The sequence below is a fragment of the Agelaius tricolor genome, unplaced genomic scaffold, assembly GCF_023055355.1.
Source record: "Agelaius tricolor isolate 1412-34295 unplaced genomic scaffold, bAgeTri1.0.p SCAF_6, whole genome shotgun sequence".
NCBI classification, from domain to species: Eukaryota; Metazoa; Chordata; class Aves; order Passeriformes; family Icteridae; genus Agelaius; species Agelaius tricolor.
This window is the reverse complement of record NW_027269266.1, coordinates 18,500,290-18,519,252: the sequence shown is the minus strand read 5'-3', so window position 1 is coordinate 18,519,252 and position 18,963 is coordinate 18,500,290. Positions and strand designations below refer to the sequence as shown.

At 38.8% G+C, this 18,963-nt stretch overlaps 1 protein-coding gene across 1 annotated transcript in view; it reads right to left on the bottom strand.

The window, feature by feature from the left end:
* CUBN (cubilin) overlaps nt 1–18,963 on the bottom strand; it is a 144,382-nt gene that overhangs the window by 38,165 nt on the left and 87,254 nt on the right. Inside the window, exons 37-50 of the mRNA XM_071429898.1 lie at nt 17,742–17,947; nt 16,650–16,831; nt 14,767–14,956; nt 14,022–14,219; nt 13,543–13,689; nt 12,502–12,692; nt 12,035–12,218; nt 10,548–10,722; nt 9,346–9,524; nt 7,295–7,504; nt 6,853–6,993; nt 6,270–6,451; nt 3,963–4,134; nt 2,835–3,041 (exon numbers count right to left, since the gene is read on the bottom strand). Coding sequence (XP_071285999.1) covers nt 2,835–3,041; nt 3,963–4,134; nt 6,270–6,451; nt 6,853–6,993; nt 7,295–7,504; nt 9,346–9,524; nt 10,548–10,722; nt 12,035–12,218; nt 12,502–12,692; nt 13,543–13,689; nt 14,022–14,219; nt 14,767–14,956; nt 16,650–16,831; nt 17,742–17,947 — 2,564 coding nt within the window. The remainder of the gene's footprint in view (nt 1–2,834; nt 3,042–3,962; nt 4,135–6,269; nt 6,452–6,852; nt 6,994–7,294; nt 7,505–9,345; nt 9,525–10,547; nt 10,723–12,034; nt 12,219–12,501; nt 12,693–13,542; nt 13,690–14,021; nt 14,220–14,766; nt 14,957–16,649; nt 16,832–17,741; nt 17,948–18,963) is intronic.

The following is an 18,963-nucleotide window of genomic DNA, read 5'->3' as shown; positions in this document are numbered from 1 at the left end:
CAAAGTTATAGCAATGACCCTTTTAATACCCTGGGCTCCTTTTCTCCCCTTCCTGCACATTTTCATATGTCATATCAGACACACAAAATCCTCACTGTTCTGCCTCAAAATGACAGACTTTTTGGGGCAGAACAGTGGAAAGAGATGCCTTAAGGACCATATCACATTGCCACCTATTGAACCTTTGTTTTTGTGACATCCTCATTAAAGTCAACAGGGACTTTGAGTTTTCTACTGTATTAGGATGTGCACCATTCATGAACCAACTGTCATCACTGTATTAAAAGTGGGCATCACTTTCCCAAGGAACTCAACATATTGTTCTCTGTATGAAAAAGAAAAAAAAAAAAAAAAGGCAGCATTTGCTGAAATCCTTGAAGCCTAAAAGGAAAGCATAACAGGGGCCACTGTTCTTGAGTGACACTGAATCTTTTGAATCTTTGCTCAAGTTGGTGAGCTCCTATTTATCACATTGCTAAAAGCAGTTTCTGTTTATTACTGATAAATTCCCAGGAGAAAGAAAGTGAGGGTAATAGTGTTCCTCATGACATCCCGGCAATGCCATTCCTAAGTTCATTTCTCTAATAATAATAGCAGCTTGCTGGTCTTAAAAGTATCCATTCAAAACCAGCTCCTAGCTCTGTACTAAGTGGCTGGCCATTCTCGTGAAGAAGGCAGTAGAGCAAGAGGGGAAAATTTTGGGTGCTCTTCAAAGCCTTTTCAGAGTTATTGCTAATCATGGGTTGGTTGAGTAACTTCACATTTCCATCATATGCAAGTGACACAGCCATCATTTGAAATGCCTTGAAGCACAAGGAGGAAAAGGGACATATAATAAAAATCTATCAAGCAGATTACACAGAGAAATGGTACAAACTGTCTTGATAACATGCACTAAAAATTATATTGAGCTGTACAAGCAGAAAACATTAATGATAAATTGTGTTCAGGAAAAAGTAGTAATAACTACTTTTAGCATTAGTATATGAAATGCGTTTTCATTTTTGCACATTTTATGAGGTGATTAACTATGCGACAGATGTCACTCAGGTTACTCAGTCTCTATAGTGTGAAAAGTGATACCAATCATTGCTTTCATGAATGGCCAGCTGGCCAGAGATCTAGATTGTTGATAAACAGAAAAAGAAAACAGAAATATTTTGCTGTAACATTTCATTCAAACTGAAGGGAATGGTCAGAAAGACAAAATGAAGAGTCTTCCACAAAAGCCAAAAGTTAGGAATATATTTCACTGTAGCAATATGTAGCTCAGCTGTATTACCATGTACAACCTACATGCACGTGCATGATCATCTAACAAGCTAATACCTTACCCTAAAAAATTTGAAATACTTATTTTATCTATTTAGCTTAAATATTAGTCATTGAATTACAGTAAATTCTGCTTTTAATTTTTTTTTTTATTTGAGTGCCATGAAGTGTGTTGTACGGGCATCACAAAAGAATTTTGCACATCTCAGTTCTATTTGGGGTCTCTTGGGTCAGTTAAAGCAAACTTTCCCTAACTATGCATCTGCTTTGTCAAGAGTCTTAAACATCACCTGTCTGCTGATTTTAGTGTCATTCTGCACTACTGCATCTCAGTGCTCATTAAATGCTACTTGTCAGCATACACAGGTGAATGAGGGCACTCTGCTTTTGACACCAGGCTAGCTGTGAAATTGGAGGTCCATTAGTAGTGCTGAAATGGACACTGGTACTTAGATGACAAAATTGTGTAGAACAAAACAAGACTACAATTTCTTTCTTTCAATTTTCTTTGATTGTATTGCCTGGAGGCCTGAGGCTCATGATAAAGTGAGAGCAGCAGGAATGGGTGAGTAACAAAGCAAATATATTTTACTGTTTCTTCTCTGAGTTTTTTTTCTATTATTTTCCAGCTCCAGTGCATACATGGAAGAGAACTGCTAGGCTAAACAGCTCTGCAGGGTCTGGCTCTACACTGGGCAAACCAATGCTATACAACCAAAAGCTCTTGCCCAAATGAGTGCAGATAAGGATGGGACAGATTCCTGCTCTCAGTCTTTTCACATGTTTCAGAAAGCATTTCCTGGTAAATTAAAACCTGCTGTTTCTGGGACTCACAGGTACAGCCTTTCCATGAAGACAGCTGCAGCTTTCATTCTACATTTGGCATTAGCTGAGAGACTTCCATGTGACATTTCCAGTTGCTTGCTCTTGTGGATAAAGATGCTCAAATATGCAGGGATATCACTGGTGTGTTAATCCTGTGATTTTTTTTTCATTTAAAATGCTTTAGTCTGTGTTTTGCAATGTATTCTCACTGGAAATAAGTATTTATTTTTGAAGAGTCATCTTATAGAGCATAAAAAAGGATGGATGTGATGCATTCCAGAGGCTATGAATAATTCAAACATTCTTTACTCCATTCCTGCTGTCCCTGGAGATACTTCAGGACCAGGGAGAGAATGGGAGTGGACCAAATAAATTATTTTGATGACTGCAAATGCCATGTCTCAAGCAAATGAAGTGGAATTCATATTGTCCCATGTAAAGAGAGAGTCAGGTGAGTATTGCAAACAGCAAAACTAGTTATGTTCCCAAGATGTCTATCCAGTTTTCCATTCTCTCTCCTGAAAGAACATGTGACCAAATCCATGCATCCATTCCTCTGGTAGTGAAATCCCACTTCTTATCATGGATGCTACATGGAAGGCAGGATTTGAACACTCTCAAATGTACAGATTCTACAACAGCCACTCCCTGCAAATATATATGAATGAGATTTGGCACAGAGTTATACAACCAGAATCTTGATAGGCTTCATCCATTCCCCTGCTGAACATACAAACCTATTCGTAGCTCTAGGTAGTCATACTGGCAGTTCTGGTGATGTTCCAAGTGGAAATCCTCAAAAGATATATAAATGGATGAATTGTAGTGAGAGGGATTTTCAATGATCCATTCACAGCTCAGGTTACTTGTGTAATTTCCGATGCCATCATAACCAGGAGAAGAGAAATCCCCACCTGTATGTGCCATCAGGATTCCACCACAAACTGCAGAAACAAAATATGGTTTATTTAAAACTAGTACTAAGTCTTGTATGAGAAATCTTGCCCCTTTTCATTCAGATAAGCTCACATCAGAAAGCACATGCTGATTAGATCAAAACCTTTTCCATCTTCTAACTTTTGTATAACTTACTGCTCTGTACAAGAGAATTCTTCCCTGTTTCCCTGGAATTTATTGGCAAATCTTTAAAAACATACATGTAAAGCAAAGAACAATTATTTACAGGATCAAATAAAATGTTTCAGCAGCACTATCAATATAACAGGCATTATTTGATATTTTGATAAAATCTCACTACAGCTTCAGTTCAGTATTGTTCAGCCCTACTCATTACCCAATTCTAGGCTCAAGAGAATAAAATTCATGGAAGATATCCTCAATGCCATAGTAGGATCCCTGGGGTGGGAGCTGGAAAATAAGTTCAAAAGGCTCAAGGCTGTAGTAGTAAGGCTGTGCCAGCTGCCTCCTCTCTGGAGGCTGAGCTTGCAAAAGTAGGTTAGCTGCACTCTTTCACAAGCTACAATAAATTAATTACCCCCCTGAGTAATAAGGAAGCACTTGAATTATTCAATTTGTCTATAGCACTATGCTTTTTGAAACTTTTCATGGAAAAAGGCCACTTCAGACCATCTTTTATTCAAGACTCTGTACAAAAAAATAAATCAGTAGGGGCAGCAGGGACTGTCATCCATACGAAGCCACATGAAGTCCATTGCTCACAGAGATTCTCCATTTTTTTTCAAGTTCTTTCAGCAAACTAAAGATAAATATCCATTCCCATCCAGAGATGAAAGAGAAAAAAGGTATCAGAGATTTGTTATCTGTTTAGGTAATTTTGTTTTCTACTACTTTAGCTATGAAATTACTTACCAGAGATCATCACTTAAGTAAAAAACATACACTACCTGCATCTTCACTAGAGGTGTATGAGACACTGAAGCCTCTGGCTGCACGGGACATATCTGTCACCAAAATGACTTTCATTGTGTTTCCAGTGGATTTCACCTCAGTGCCTGGATTTACCTCCCCACACAGCTTGGCCAGCTGGGGAGAGTTTTGCCGAAGGCCATTGTAAACCTGTGGAGTTAAAATAAACTCTTATGACACCAATATACAGTCATCAGAGCATCTTCTGTATCATTTAAGAGTGTTTACACCCTTTAATACAAAATTCACTGATGTCCCTCACAAGGGGTTAGCTCTCAAATTTACCCAAACCTTGGAAGAAACTTTCATTGCCTTGAGTGGATGAGGCACTGAAGTAAACATCAAAATAACTTGCTTATTTTGGTGAGATACAAACATATTCTCTCTCTCTCTCTTTCTCTCTCTCTCCTTTTTCAAACAGAAATTGATTTTTTTTAGTGAGAAGAATACTGTAGTTTAGCTCAATATTTATACATTCAATCACTTAATAATGCCAGCTACTAATCATATAAATTTCATTTCAAATCATTATCTTTTAAAGCCAACATGATCTTTATCAAAATCTTCTCCAACATACTGAGTGCTGGTGTGCATTTCTGATTATTTCAAACATTTCACTTTTTGATGATCCAGGGATATTTTGCTCCATTTCCTTCATGCACCCTTTAGCCTAGGAATTATTTTCCTTCTTTCTACTCTGCAGTGCAAACAAGGCAGAAATTATGTTTCCCACTGAGCCTTGGAATATATTAGAGTATTGAAGGCATAAAAGCCAGCAGGAAAAATTTTCCTTTAAGAGATCATTATCTGATAAAAAGCCTGCTGCCAAAGGTTTGTCTAAAGTATCTGTGAAGAAGAACAAGGGAAACATCATCTACAAACCTCAAGGGATGAATAGCTACTTCAGCCCCCCATGCTTGCACTTGGATAGGCTTCTGATCATCCTACAGTTAATTCCTGTGTTTGCACTGCTTATCTGAGGAAGTAGGAAGCTAAACTCTACCTCACATTCCTGCAAATTTATAGAGGAATCAAATTTTTGAGGCATTTGTACATCTGACCAGGTCCAGGTCTGCGTGCCAGGCTTGAATTTTTTTTCACTAAATAACCAGAAATCAAAAATAAACATGGTAATGTAACCAATATCCACCTTTTTTTCAAGATTGAGACTGAGAATACAAGTAAAGTTTCCTGGAGTCTCTCTATCTTTAGTTCAGAGCACCTGTCGTGGTATGACAGGAAGTAGGTTTTCTGGGATATGCTGTGGTCACCAATAGGTGTTCAGATTTTAATATTAGCACCTGGTGTGGCCACTGAGGACAATGGATACGCCTCCGAGAGCACAGGGGTTAAAAAGCAGAGCAATCCTGGGGAAGTTCTCTTGGGTTTCCGCGAGGGAAGCAGGTCAGACCTGCCCCGGCCCAGCTGCTGGCTGGGAGAGGGAGGGGAAAAGCCATGGGCCGGGAGAGGTAGGCCTGGCCCTGAGGGTGGAAGGGTGGAAGAGAGAGAAGCACCAGGAGGCATCGGGCAGCCCCCCCCCAAGGAGACAGAGAGAGAGAGAGGCCGCTTGTAGGAGTCTCCAGGCGGGCAGAGCCTGTTTTTAACTCCTTTTTGGACAATGAAAACTTTACAGAACATTAACCTTTCCTAGAAGAGAGATAGAGTAGAAGATGAAGAAGGAAATGGGCAAGTGTGATGAAAGTCTGAGCAAGTGAAAGATGTCGGGAGAGAAGAATCTTAGGTGAGAAGAGATGATAGAGTGGCTTAGCTGGACTCTTCTTGTTATAGCCATGGACAGAACCATGTTCCTTGTGACACAGAGACTGCATCCAGGGGGAGGCAATGGCTCAGAACCGAGAGGGTTCAGTGTTGGTACCCCTCGGCCCCAGAAGGTGAAATGTGGGGGGGACAGGTGTCCCAAAAGTAAGACTGCACTCTTTTTGGAACGGGACAAAGCATCCTTAAAAGATGAACCTAAAAGCAGCTCTGGTCCATGTTCAGTAGTGAGTTTTTTTAAATTATTGATAAAAAGACAACTCCAATGATTCCTTTAAGCCTTCTACTCTGCCTGGGCCACAACTTCAAAATTTCCATACTCCAAAACAAGGAGATGAGTTTAGATGCTCTACAGAAATAACTTTCTCTCATTTATCTGCTTTCCCCAGATTAAATTATGATTTGTCTAAAAACCATACATAGACCTGTATGGTCAGCTTTATTACATTCCTTAATTCTCTACAAAAGGATTAGGAGGAGCAGTTTCTGACTCTACACCCAATACTCACAGCCACATAATCTGATGAGCAGCTCCAGTGCTCTTCAGTTTTCATGTCATTAAAGGTTAGGGTGACACGTCGGCCTTCTTCCACTGTGATCCTCCATTCACACACTCGGTTATGTGGGTATAAGTTGGGATAGTTGGGTGAAGTAAATGTTCCAACAGGTGCCGTAAGATCCCCACCACATTCTGAAAGATCCAAATATTGGTACACTTCTCAGACTAAAGCATTGCTTATAGAATTGTAGCAAAAAAACCCAAAACAATACTGTGAGAAAAAGAGATCCTGAGAGGATTTGATCCCCCTACTCTGTCCATGTATTTGTCTAAACAGCCAAGTTCCTGCCAGTCTTTATCACTCAGTCATAAAAGCAGCTGAGTACTAACTGACCACAGCAACTCCTTTTAGTCTAATTGTTAACATTTCCTTCTCTGAAGGGCTCATCCCAGGCTTCAGAAGCCTGGGTGACCCACAGGCTTTGATGCCATATGATACAAGCCTCTCATTGTGGCAAAACTGAGACATTTCTGACTATGGTCTGTGGTATAAGTTGCTCCCTGAGAGAATATTTGAACCCTACAAATCCAACCTTCAGTGCTGGAATCAAAGCGCAGTCTGAATCCCCGGGCATTGACTGATCCATCAGTGACAAACTTGACATAAGCAAAACTGTCAGAGGTGTCCACAGCATGAGGGAGAGTATTACCACAGTACCTGCCCAACAAATTTCCTGCAAAAATCACATAGAGAAAGAGAAATTTATATCAATATTTTATTCATATTTCTATTGAAGGGTCACTTTCCAATTTAACTGGACAGGCAGAAGTAAACTAGAGGAATTGAGTTATTGCTGGCAAATAGAAGGGTTTTGTTTGCCTTACTTTGCACCATCAAGCAAGGCAGACACAAGCAAATACTGCACATTGAAAAGGCTCACTTTATACCCAAAGGGAAATGCTTTCAGGATCCTCAGGTGAGGTTTCCTAGTAGTACTAGGGAGGGGAAGACAAACACTGAAATAATTCTCAGACCAGAAGCGTTGTATTCTCGGATCTCCAGGAAGTCATTTGTGCACTCAGCAGAGCTTTGAATATCTAGGCCTTCTAGTCTGATGGTAAGATAGTGGCCCCAGGGACCCTGCAGAAACCATTCACACAGCAGGTTGTCTTGATAATGAAGGTCAGGATACCCTGTGCTTTCGATGATGCCCGTTTGTCCTACCACTGTCCCACCACAGGGAGCTGCAAAAGGAAGAATATTATTTAGTTGACTAAAGAACGTCACAGAGATGATCTTTCTCCTAAGACTTACAGGTAAGGTACAACTGACTTGTTCTCTAACTGTGGTAATAAGACAGGAATTACGTTCCAATTAAAAATCTTCCATGTTCTCAATCTAACAATCAGTCCTGGTTGTTGTTATGTTTTATTTTTTTCACACCCCTCCCCATACCCACATACACCCTGCCATTGCAGACATCCCTTCCTCTCTTTCATATCTCTTACAATTTGATAAATTCACAGTTTTCAATCTAATCTCTATCTATGCCCATATTTACCAGAAAACCTTGCAAACATGGAACAGATAAATTAAAAATAAATAAAATTTGCTAAGTGTGGATCTCAATTCTTTATGACAGACACAAGTTGACTTCTGGTTTGGGTCAACAGTTGTAGTTCAGATTCCTTTTTCCTTTCATCCCTTCCCATTCACTCCTTCTGATGCCGTAGTGAGTAAGCACTGCACAGTGTGTAAAACAGCTAATAATTGTTAATTGTCTCTCTCTGAACACTCATTTCTCTGCAGCACCTGCAAACATAAGTTTGTAGTAGTAAGGCATACAGTAAACATGTGTTTACAGGCATATGGTGTGACTCTGGGGGTGGTCATGTGTAGGTCCAGGAGCTGGACCTTGATTATCCTTGTGGTTCCTTACCAAACCAGGATATTCTATGACTCTATGAAAAACTAATTCCCAGGTGGATTTTTTTTTTAGTGGATTCTGTGTCTGTTAGTTACAATCTTTCCATGGCAGTAACAATTGTGTTCATATGGTCAGTTCTGTGAGTCATTAGTGCTTTGTTTCAGGATGACTGGCATTCAGCTAAGATACTGCAAATCTGTTACAGTTAAATGTAAATTATGGCTTCATATACTAATAAATATATGTATATATGCAAGCTTCTTCAGTTTTTAAATTCAGAAATATGATAGCACTCTATTTTGGCTTTAGTGTTTCAGGTGTAATGCAATGAGCAAAATTCTGTATGAAACAATATATTTCACTACTTTGCCTTTGAGAAATTAACAGTCCTAAGCTTTCCTATATAAGTGATACTAACATAATGAAGGTCAGGATAGCCTGTGCTTTCGATGACACCAGTGCAGTGTCCTGATATGTTCTGAAGATCATTAACATTATCAAACCCAAAAAAGTATCATAATTCTGAATCTGATCAAGAACTATTTTTTCTTGTCTTTGAATTTTTTTTATAGTGCTTTCTAACTCTGTTTTTGCAGCTAGAGAACAAGTAACTAAAGTATTTCTTTCCCAGATGGCAAATAATGGTTTTCATAGCTCATTCCTTTTCCAGTCCATTATTATGCTGCCCCTGTTTATCTAGCAGCTTTATTATATATTTATTTACATTTACATAGAGAAGCTCCTAATTTGTTATTCTACTGCCAATTCTCAGCTGATCTTCACATTCCCCTTCAGAACCCTGCTCATGAAAGTGACACTAAGTTTGCAGGCTGAAAATCAAACATGTTACATGATTTTATCCACACTGACCTTTTTCCTACTGCTCCTTTGACAACTGGCTTTAGCAAGTGGTTATCCAGTGGTTGTTCTGCTACTGCTGGTCTATGAGCTCTTTCTTATTAATATTCCCCTAATTTTCAGCTCTTGCCAGGTGCAGAACATGCCGATTTTCTGATGCCTTAGCTCTAACAGTAACTGAAAGAGGCATGTTCCTATCAGCCCATCCCACAGGTCTGATTTGAGCCCCATTACAAAAGTCCAACACTTGAAACCAAAATCTTCTTTAAAATCATAGAAACTGACAAATGCAAGCATTACCAATGGAGTATTTAGCATTGAATCCCACGTGTGTGGCGCTGTTGTCAGACCTGAACCTCAGGTACATGACAGCTCCTGAAGATCTCTGTGAGCCTGGCCTCAAAGCTCCACAGAGCTTGGCAATGAGGGGGGCACTGGAGTCAGCGCCGCTGCGCAGCTCGAGGTAACTGGAAGTGCAGCTGGAAGAGGAGACAATTTTCTTTTCAGTGTATGGCAGTAGTGGTTCAAAATCATTCCAGTATGTGCACAAAAGCATGAAGCTGTAGTGAATTAGATTGGTTTCCATGCAGTGTAACCAGGACAGAATCAAGAAGATCATAATTTATTGCAGTTATGTAATAATTGAATTAAAATAAGTGCTAGAAACATTGAGAAAGATTCATCTAAAACTCAGTCGATGATCAGATCAGATCTGACAGGAGCAAATTCTGGATAGGGATATGAGCAGCACTGGCGAAGTAGTTGTGATCATAAATACATTTTATTGGCAGGACTCAGATTCAGCAGATATTCCCTGTTAGTCTCACAGAGAAGTGTTGAATTAAGGGACAAGAAGAAGAGAGATTAAGAGAATAAAAATGCAATTCTGGGGTCTAATTATGTGGGCATACAAAGACGCCAAATATCTTAACTATAAGCTTTGCCTTCAGAATGGTGCAGTGTCCTGGATACCAGAAAGGACACCTTTGGGATTCTCCATCCTTCACTACTTTTCCTGGATATGGTTTCACAGGCTCACCTTTGCCTTACAGCCCCTACAAATGAAGCTACATCAGCTGGAAAATAACCTTGTTTTATGGTCCAGACAGGGAGTGCAAAATGTGTAGACACCTGGCAAACCAGCTGCCAGGCAATGGAGGAGGGAGGCAAAGTGATATGGTGGCTTTAAAAGCACCCAAGAGTTCAAATTACTGAAAACCTGAATAGGAAAGAACTATGGGGCATAGACTTCACCGAAAGCACCTTCCTATCATGGATATTTCCACTTTTTCTGTCATACTAGTTTCTTTTATGCATAGCAACATCCTAGGAATGTAAGCCAATGACCTGATAGCTTCAGTGATCTCTCAAAAATTTCTTAACACCATTTGATTTTAAATATGGAAGTGTTTGTTCTCTGGGAAGAATTAGAGAAAGTAACAGAGAAAGAAAAATCAGAATGGAGTCTGAAGAAAAATAGGCAAAACAATGTGGATGTATACTTTGGTGAAGGTTCAATGTAAAACTGATCTTCAAATTGCAGCTCTACTGCATGTCCATTGGGAGCAGTTATGGTCCAGACACAGTCAGCATGAGGAGGGTAATTGCTCGGGTAGTTGGGGGAAGGTATGTATCCACTGGGGTTGAAATCACTGATATAAATGTTCCCTCCACAGGCTGGGAAAGAAAAGATCACCAGTAAAAAACAACATGAAAAGGAAATGGGTGAGGCATCAAAAAATGACTTATCACTATATTCCAACAGAGTTTCCTTTTGATGTCATATAGTCGCATAGAAAAAACAAATGCATTTTATTGCTTGCTGTGGAAAAGCATTTTAATGCAGTAGAATCCTATACTCCTGTGCTCCTGCCTACCTAGTCATTCTCATTCCCAAATGTTCAGGGTCCTGAATTGAACTGCTCTTACTTCCTTGCATTGCTTATAAAATGAGCGAAAAACATATTTCTTGCCTTGTTCCTGTGCCAATTCCCAAGAGCTAGGAAGCCCACAAGTCAGACCCAGTGAATCATTCCCAACTTCTACTTTTCAAGAACTGAAATGTCTGAGATGATAATGAATGTGTGAGGAATGCCAGTCAGAGCAAACATGAATGTTTGTTCAGGTCCTTTACCTGACAAAAATATCTTTATTTTGACTAGAACCTTTTTGTCCTAAACTCCTCTACATTCTAGCAGTGCTGGTTAACCTGGGGCTTTACTCAGGCTCCATGAATTGAAGTGGTAGAAATGCTATTGTACAGCTTCACCTATTCTCCTCATGAATTCTCTGAAGTAATGCTAATTCTTTGAGGCAGCAGGGAAAATAGGCAGAAATCAAGCACTTAAAGATTTGAGCTGATTGACAGGTTGCCTTAGTTGTTTAGATATTCTGTTTAACCGGTCTCCAGGTGTGCCAAGTGGCATCTGTTATGAACACAGTGGGATAACTGCAAATGCCAAGTTTGTGATTTCCTTCTGGGACCTGGTCTCTATTTTGTTCATTCTTTCAAAGAAGTTAGCTTTGGCAATTAATGTTATTTTCTCAGCTGGGAGTAAATCTTGTGAGAAATGTTGCCACCTTTCTAGACACGCTACCCTGAAAAGCTCCTGACTTCATGGAGCACTTGCATGGGGTACTAAATGTTCAAAATAAAGTTCTTGTTTCCAGGAGATTTCCCTTTCCTGTATGAATTTTTACATCTCTTCCTAACTGTAGGTGCTACTTCCCTACTAAAGGGTCTCTTTTTTTTTTCTTCTTCTTTTTTTCTTAATCTATCTTTAATATTTTCAGGTTCTGTGGCCTGAGCTAATACTCTTTAAAAAGGAGAAATCTGAGTGTCAGATCAGAAGTCATGCAGTACAGGACATTTTTGCAGACATCTGATTGTACCACGGTTGGGACTTTGAACAAAAATATCCTTCAAGAGGACAAACTCCAAGTTACATATGTATAAGTTGCAGAATTTAAGTTTGTTACCTAGACTTACCTAGACTCTTAGCTTCATATCTCAGTTTGAATCCTTGACCCTCATTGCTACTGTCAGAAGTGAAGTGGACAAACAGCTGATTGTCTGTGGTGTACATGGGGGAGATGGGGCTGCTTCCACAAAAACGTCCATTCCCTCTTGCAGACACCAAAGGTGGGGCAGCATTATCTAACCCATTCTTCAGCTAAAACAGAAATTGCTAATGTTACTCAAGCAAACAGCTCTGGAATGTAAACTTTGTGCACACACCATCTTAATACTTCCAGACACAGGGGAAATTAATAAACTAGTTATTAATTAATGCATATTAATAAAAAAGAGAGAGAGATAGAGAGAAATATCTTTGGTATTTCTCTTTTGGTGGTTGCACCCCATGACATTTTGAGCTGCTCTACTGACACATAAATCTGTAAGATTCAGTAGCTTTAATAGCTTTGAGGGTTTGGTGACCCAGCCAATAACCTCACCTCTATGTAATCTCCAAGGATGCAGGAAGTGTCCTCACTCTTAATCTGGAAAGGCTGTTCAAAATGAACAGCAATGATAGATCCAGTGTCTACCACTATGTGCCAGGAACAATTAAGATTAGGAGAATAGTTTTGAGGGTAGTTGGGGGATGTTATCACACCCCTGCTTGTGTGCAAATAGCCTCCACAACCTGAAAAAAAAGATAAAAGTTGAAGCAAAGAGAAAAACCCAAAAGCATCAACTATTCTCCTATTTATTTTGAGAAAAACCTTGTCTCCTACAAGATGTGATGGGTTAAAATAAATTTTGGAATGAGTGTATGAAGAGCTGAGGGGCATATAGGAATGCACATGATGAATGATCTTCCAAATCAGAAGCTTATAGATTTCAAGAAGACATCAAAATTCGTGAGACTGTTCTCAGACTTAGCAGATGAATAAGCAGGCAGCAATGTCAAAGACCTCCCATAGCATGAGTTTATCATTACCCTGTCTGAGGACATTGCTCCTAGCCATGGACCAAACACTGCCATCTACTCCAGCTGCCAGTCAGAAAAACTTCCCCAGTTGTCATTGTTGCCTGAATACTTTCCTGGTGCCTCAGCCCATTCAGGAATCTGTCATCATTCCTGAGTTCATGTGGGAGGACTGTTGCTGGAAATTGCTGACATTCCTGATAGAATTTATACAGATTCCTGCATTTATCTCTTTCTGCTTTGAGTCATTTATTTCTTTCTCTTAGCTAAGCATTCTTTCACCCTTCAGCTGAGCTGTTACAAACTTAGGCAAATGCTTTTCTTCCTTCTGAGAAGTGACTGGTCAGGTTGAATCGTGCTTTGTTGCATTAAATTGCTGGAAAAATAGCAAATTTTAGCTTTGTAGAGTCAGAAATTTATTAACACATATTCATGAGAGGTGAATAATTATATGTGTGTGTAATTAATTAAATTGCAGACAGCTCTTAACAATGCCAGACTCTCTTACCCCATTTCTAGCAGCAAGGCAGACATTTATCTGGGGGAGAAGAGAAATGAGTCTTACTTTTGTGATAAGAGGCATTAAAGCCAGCTCCAGTGACACTTGCATCAGACATGAAGTGGATCAACATTGCATCTCCAGTTGATCTTATTGGCCCAGGAGGTTCTCGTCCACACACAGTAGCCAGTACTGGGGAAAGGCTATTGTCTCCTGGGATGAAAGGAACACATTAGTGTTAAAACTGAAGTAGTCCACGTGTGCCTGCCTGTTGCTGTGGCTCACACTTTCAGGAAGGTGCTTTTCAAGACCTTTAACCCCTTACAGATTTAGAAATATTTTTATAGATCACCAAATATTTTGCTAGACTTTGCTAATTTTATTTTAACTAGAAGAATGTCTCAAAATAGAGGAAGAGTACTGTTTTAGAGCATGTTCCTGTTGCCATCTAGATTAATTAAGCTCAGTGGAGATGAGAATTTGAGGTATTTGGACCTTGGGTCTCTACTGCACCGTGACAGGGTAGGGCAAGATTGGCTTCTCACCATCTTTGATAATAAGTTTGTCATAGTTGCATGTGCTGTGAGATTCTATGTCTAGTGCCAGGATATTGAGTTCCACAGTGGATCCAGGAGCTCTGATAAGCCACATACAGTCCTCAAAATTTCTGTAATTCAGTGGCCAGCTCGGTGAGAAGAGGAATGAAGGTGTTTCTTCAGTTGTTACAGACCCTCCACATGCGCCTGTCATGGATAAGACAAAAAAAGAAAGCATCCTCTTTTTAAACTGAATACACCCCTCATGTAATATAAGATGACAGTCCTATAATAAAGCACAATGAGGGCACAGTGATTATGTGTGTAGCTACAGTAATGCAGGAATTCTTCAACTTCAACAAAATACCTAAGAGCATCTACCACAGTTTAACATAAGCTATTGTGCTTGTTTCATATCACAATAGCCAATGATTTAGAATGGTTTTTCAAGAGGGATAATTTGCCATGAAAGCATAACAAATGTTTAGATTTACATAAATACCTGTGTAAAGAAAAATGATCCTCTAGCAACATGCTCATTTTTAGAACACTGTAAATTAGTACATCTAAGAGTTTCTAGAAGTTGTTTTTTTTTAAAGATAGTAAAATGCTTCATTAAAATGTCACTGAAATCTTTCCCTCATTAATAACTTGGGCTTTCTCTAGAGGGGAAGTTTGTTTGGAATTCTTTAAGTAAAGCTGAGTATATCACTGGCTGTACCACTTGTAGCTGTGGAACTCACTAAAAACCCACCTCTAGCAATGGTCTGTGTAACAGCAGAAGCATCCACTGCATACCACTCCAAAAGAAAGCCTCTTCCAGTCACAGAGGAATCTGACTGGAACTGGATTGTCATTGAACTACCAGAGGATGCAAAAGAGGAAGGGTCTGCACCACAGTATGTTGCAACAAGACGAGCGTGAACTGTGGACCCATCATACACCTGCAGAGAGAAGAACAGTGCTGTTGCTCACAGAGCCAGATTTTCATCTGCCCCATACTCAGCAAATTTCCAAGGAGAAAATTACCCTCTTTAAATTAGTGGGGGATCTTTGAACATATCCAAGTTAGAGAGAAACCTCTCTTATAAAAAGGAAATAAAATCTCTCTTTCTTAACTTATATGCAGTTAAACTCTCTCTTAACTTATATGCAGTTAAAAGTGAAGCTTTCACAGAAGAAGGATCTGAATGGAAGTCATCAAATTCACCTCATTCACTATCACAGGGCTGCTCTTTGGGGACATAGAACTTTAAAAAAAGTCCAAAGGTACAATTTTTACTCTTGATGGGAAAAAAACCAACAAACCATGATATGCAGGGGAGAAAAAAAGTATTACTTTTATTTTCTTTCATTTATCTTTTTTCTACCCACTGAGGAACATATGTATTTTGAATTCTATCAGATAAATCTACAGAAATATTTTCTTTATTTTATGTATTTATAACCCAAAATCATGTCTGGTTACAAGGTGTTTCTCCTTTGCCACCTTTTAAGCTTATTTTGTTCTTCTCATCTACCACCCAGTAAAACTGTCCAGTAGAGAAAGCTAGGAATTATTAAATAAACATTAACATTGCATTAATAATTTGATCCTTGAGTGAGATTAAAGACCAGGCTGATTTACACTTACTAAATGTCTAGCTGGTTTAAGAAACTCATTTTGCCTTCAGACAAAGAAAGGCAGGCTGAGTTAGGAGAAAAAAATGCTGCTAGTATATGACATGAGGTAAAAGAAAAAGTTTTATTTCCTTTTTGAACTAATATTACATTTGAATATCAGTAAATTAATAATGAACTGAAAATATTGAACTAGTATTAACTTTCTGAAATAGAAAAAAATTATAATTGATTCATTACCTACTTTAAAAAAAAGAAGAGAGAAGTGATTTACCTTATTTAAGTGGTTATGTTGGCCAAGTTCAGAAAGAAGTTGTATTCTCTATTGTTCACTTTGCTTAGCACTATGAGTGATGTGTTGAAGATGCCCCTGCTTATTGCTGGGGCATTGGACTAGAAAAGCTGTAAAAGGCCCCTTCCAACTCCAAACTATTCCACTATTCTATTTTTTAACCTGGCTAGACTATATTACAGGGGGAGTACAGAGAGACAATCAAATTGCAGGAAAGAGGCACCTTTCTACCACCAGCAGCCAAATTACTGATCCAGAGAGCAAAGAAGGTGCAAGAATTGTTCCTTGTAGGTTTTTAAAATAACTTTATTTTTAGAAGCATTGAGATGTTACTATCACTGTTGTCCTTAACTGAACCAGCATGGAGCCAATTTCAGTCTGGTATCTGACCTGAAATTCTTTAATAGTAATATTCAGGATTGCACCATTGTGGACTTATTTTCAGTAAATTTCAAACTTGGAAATATCTGTTAGGGAGCCAAAGAGTATAAATAAATAAATAATAATTGAATATAGAATTGAATATATTATTGAATATATTCAATATATATGATTGAATATATAATACTCTTCCCATACATAATAATTATTGAAAGGACAACACAGCAAAAACAGTGAGCCACGCCACACCCTCAGAAATGCTCCCCATTCATCCTGTAGGTTTCTCTATTCATCCATTTTACTAAAGTTGATGGAAATAAAATAACTTATCAGAAGGAAATCACCTTTAGATTGTCATACTGGCACCTGTGATCATTTTCAATATCCATCTGCAGGATCCGGCCGTGGATAACCTGGGAAGCGTTAACGCTTATCCGCCACTGGTAATTGGAATTGGGAGGATAACTCCTGGGCCACTGGGGGGAGGCTATTTGTCCTCTCTCTCCCACAATGTCATTTCCAAACACTGAAAAACAAGAAAGAGACAACTAATGCCTCTAATTCATGTACAGTAAAAGAAAAGCTGGGGGACCCATCTGACTTAATTTGCTTAGGACCAGACAGTGCTGTAAGGCTGTAAGACATCTCAGACAGCTCTAAGATGCACCCTCCAATTATTATCTTGTTTTGAGAGTTGCAGTGTTCTCTTTCCTGAAAGAAATTACCCATTTGAGCCACATGGGTCTGTACATATGGGAAGCAGGAAGACAGCACACATAAACTCCCCCCTGACTCTGACTACTTTATGTTCATTTCCACCCAAAAGCATTAAAGAATGTTTTTTAAATGCTTGTGCACATTCTGGTGAAAAATGGTTCTGATTCCATTGAGGTCTGAACGATTGATAATTCATTTTGAAAAGGAGTTAAATCTCAAAAGAAGGGAAATTATTAGAAGTTTAGCTTGCATAATCAAAATGGCTGTGGATGTTTAGCTTGAGCAGTCTGTTCATGCAGGAAGTCAGACTGATGTTGGCAGTAGTCCATTGAAATTTTGGATCTATAAATTGGCATAATTTCCTTTTTTCTAATTCTGCTCCCTGGTTGATGGCATCTAGATCCAAACCAGAAGATGGACACTGTCACACCAAAAAAAAAAAACCCAAAAAAACCAAAACAACAAGAAAGCTGAGAAATAAATACTTTTTCTTAATTTGCCAATTGCCTAATAAATATTATAGACTTCTGGCATGTTTAAGAGCACTCTTTTACATTCAGTAGAGATTTTACAAAATATTTTTAAAGTGAATTTACAGACCTTTTGACATCAGCAAATATTTTCTAATAGACTTTAGAGGGCCAAACAATCCCTTTTTAGAATAATTTCAGAAGTACTATGAAAGAACAATAGTTTTCAATCAAATTACATCTACTTACAGTGAGAGAAGGTGGCCCTGAAGCCAACATCCGTGCCTGAACTGTCTGAGACAAATTTGACCCAGAGGATATGTCCAAAAGTTGATGTATAATTTGAAGGGAGGGAGCTCCCACAGAACCGTCCTGTCAGTCTGCCTGTGTCACTCCCTTCCCGAATCTCCAGGTAATCCTTGGTGCAGCCATTGCTGTCCTCCAGCTGAAATGCTCTGTTTCAATAGCAGCAGAAGAGCATTAGCACACACAGGAGTGGCACATACTTCAGAGTGTGGCCTGCCAGGCCATTCCTGCCACTGTAGATGGTATCCTTCTGTAAGGCTTAGGAAAAGGGCAGCAACAAATCCCCCAGCACCTGCCAAGGCCACCAATACAGGGCACTCACTTTCCAGCCCCTTATTTTATAATAGAGCTTCAGTGTGCAGAGTTACACATTTTAAAGTGTTCGCAAATGCTTTTAAAATTACTTGGTTCTCCAAGAACAACCATGAAAGCCCTGTATAATCCAGATTTTTCATGTAAATCCAATGAGTGTCGAGTGCAGAGAACATTTTAGCCCCTTCATATGTCTATTATTTCAGCACATTCTGTGGTGAGAAAACAATTGCTGATTTAGTTGCAGTTAACACCTCAGAGGTCAGAAATCCCTTAGCAGTTCCTCCAGAATTATAAAATATCACTGTTTCTCTGGCCTCTCTGACTTTTACATATCTGGGTGTGCAAAATAATAACAAGGATTGCTATCAACTCTTCTAAAGTACTTTTTACCCTAGAAAAGGAATGAGACATAGTAATTAAATTATAAATTCCTAATTATTACACCAAGCTGAATGATAAATATATTCTAAAAATTGTCTGTTATTTTAAGTGAATTGCTTTTATACAAACCAACATGGTTTTTAGAAGCAGGCTATGAATATATAGCAAAGATTCCAGAGAGTGCCTCTAATAACCAATGCCTTAGATATTCATGCTTTCTGATAGTCTGGTAACAATCTCTCCCTTTCAGATTTGAATATAGCCATATGTGTTCAGCATATCATGCTGTGAAATGGTTCTAACCACTCATCTGGATATATTTCAGAACAATTTAAAGCTAGCCCTCACATTGGAAGACAGACATTGAAGAAAATTAATGCCTCATGCCAAAAAAACTTTATAACCCCCAAAGACTAAATTAAATTAAAAAATAGTGCTTTCTAACATAATTACTCAATAATTTCCAGTA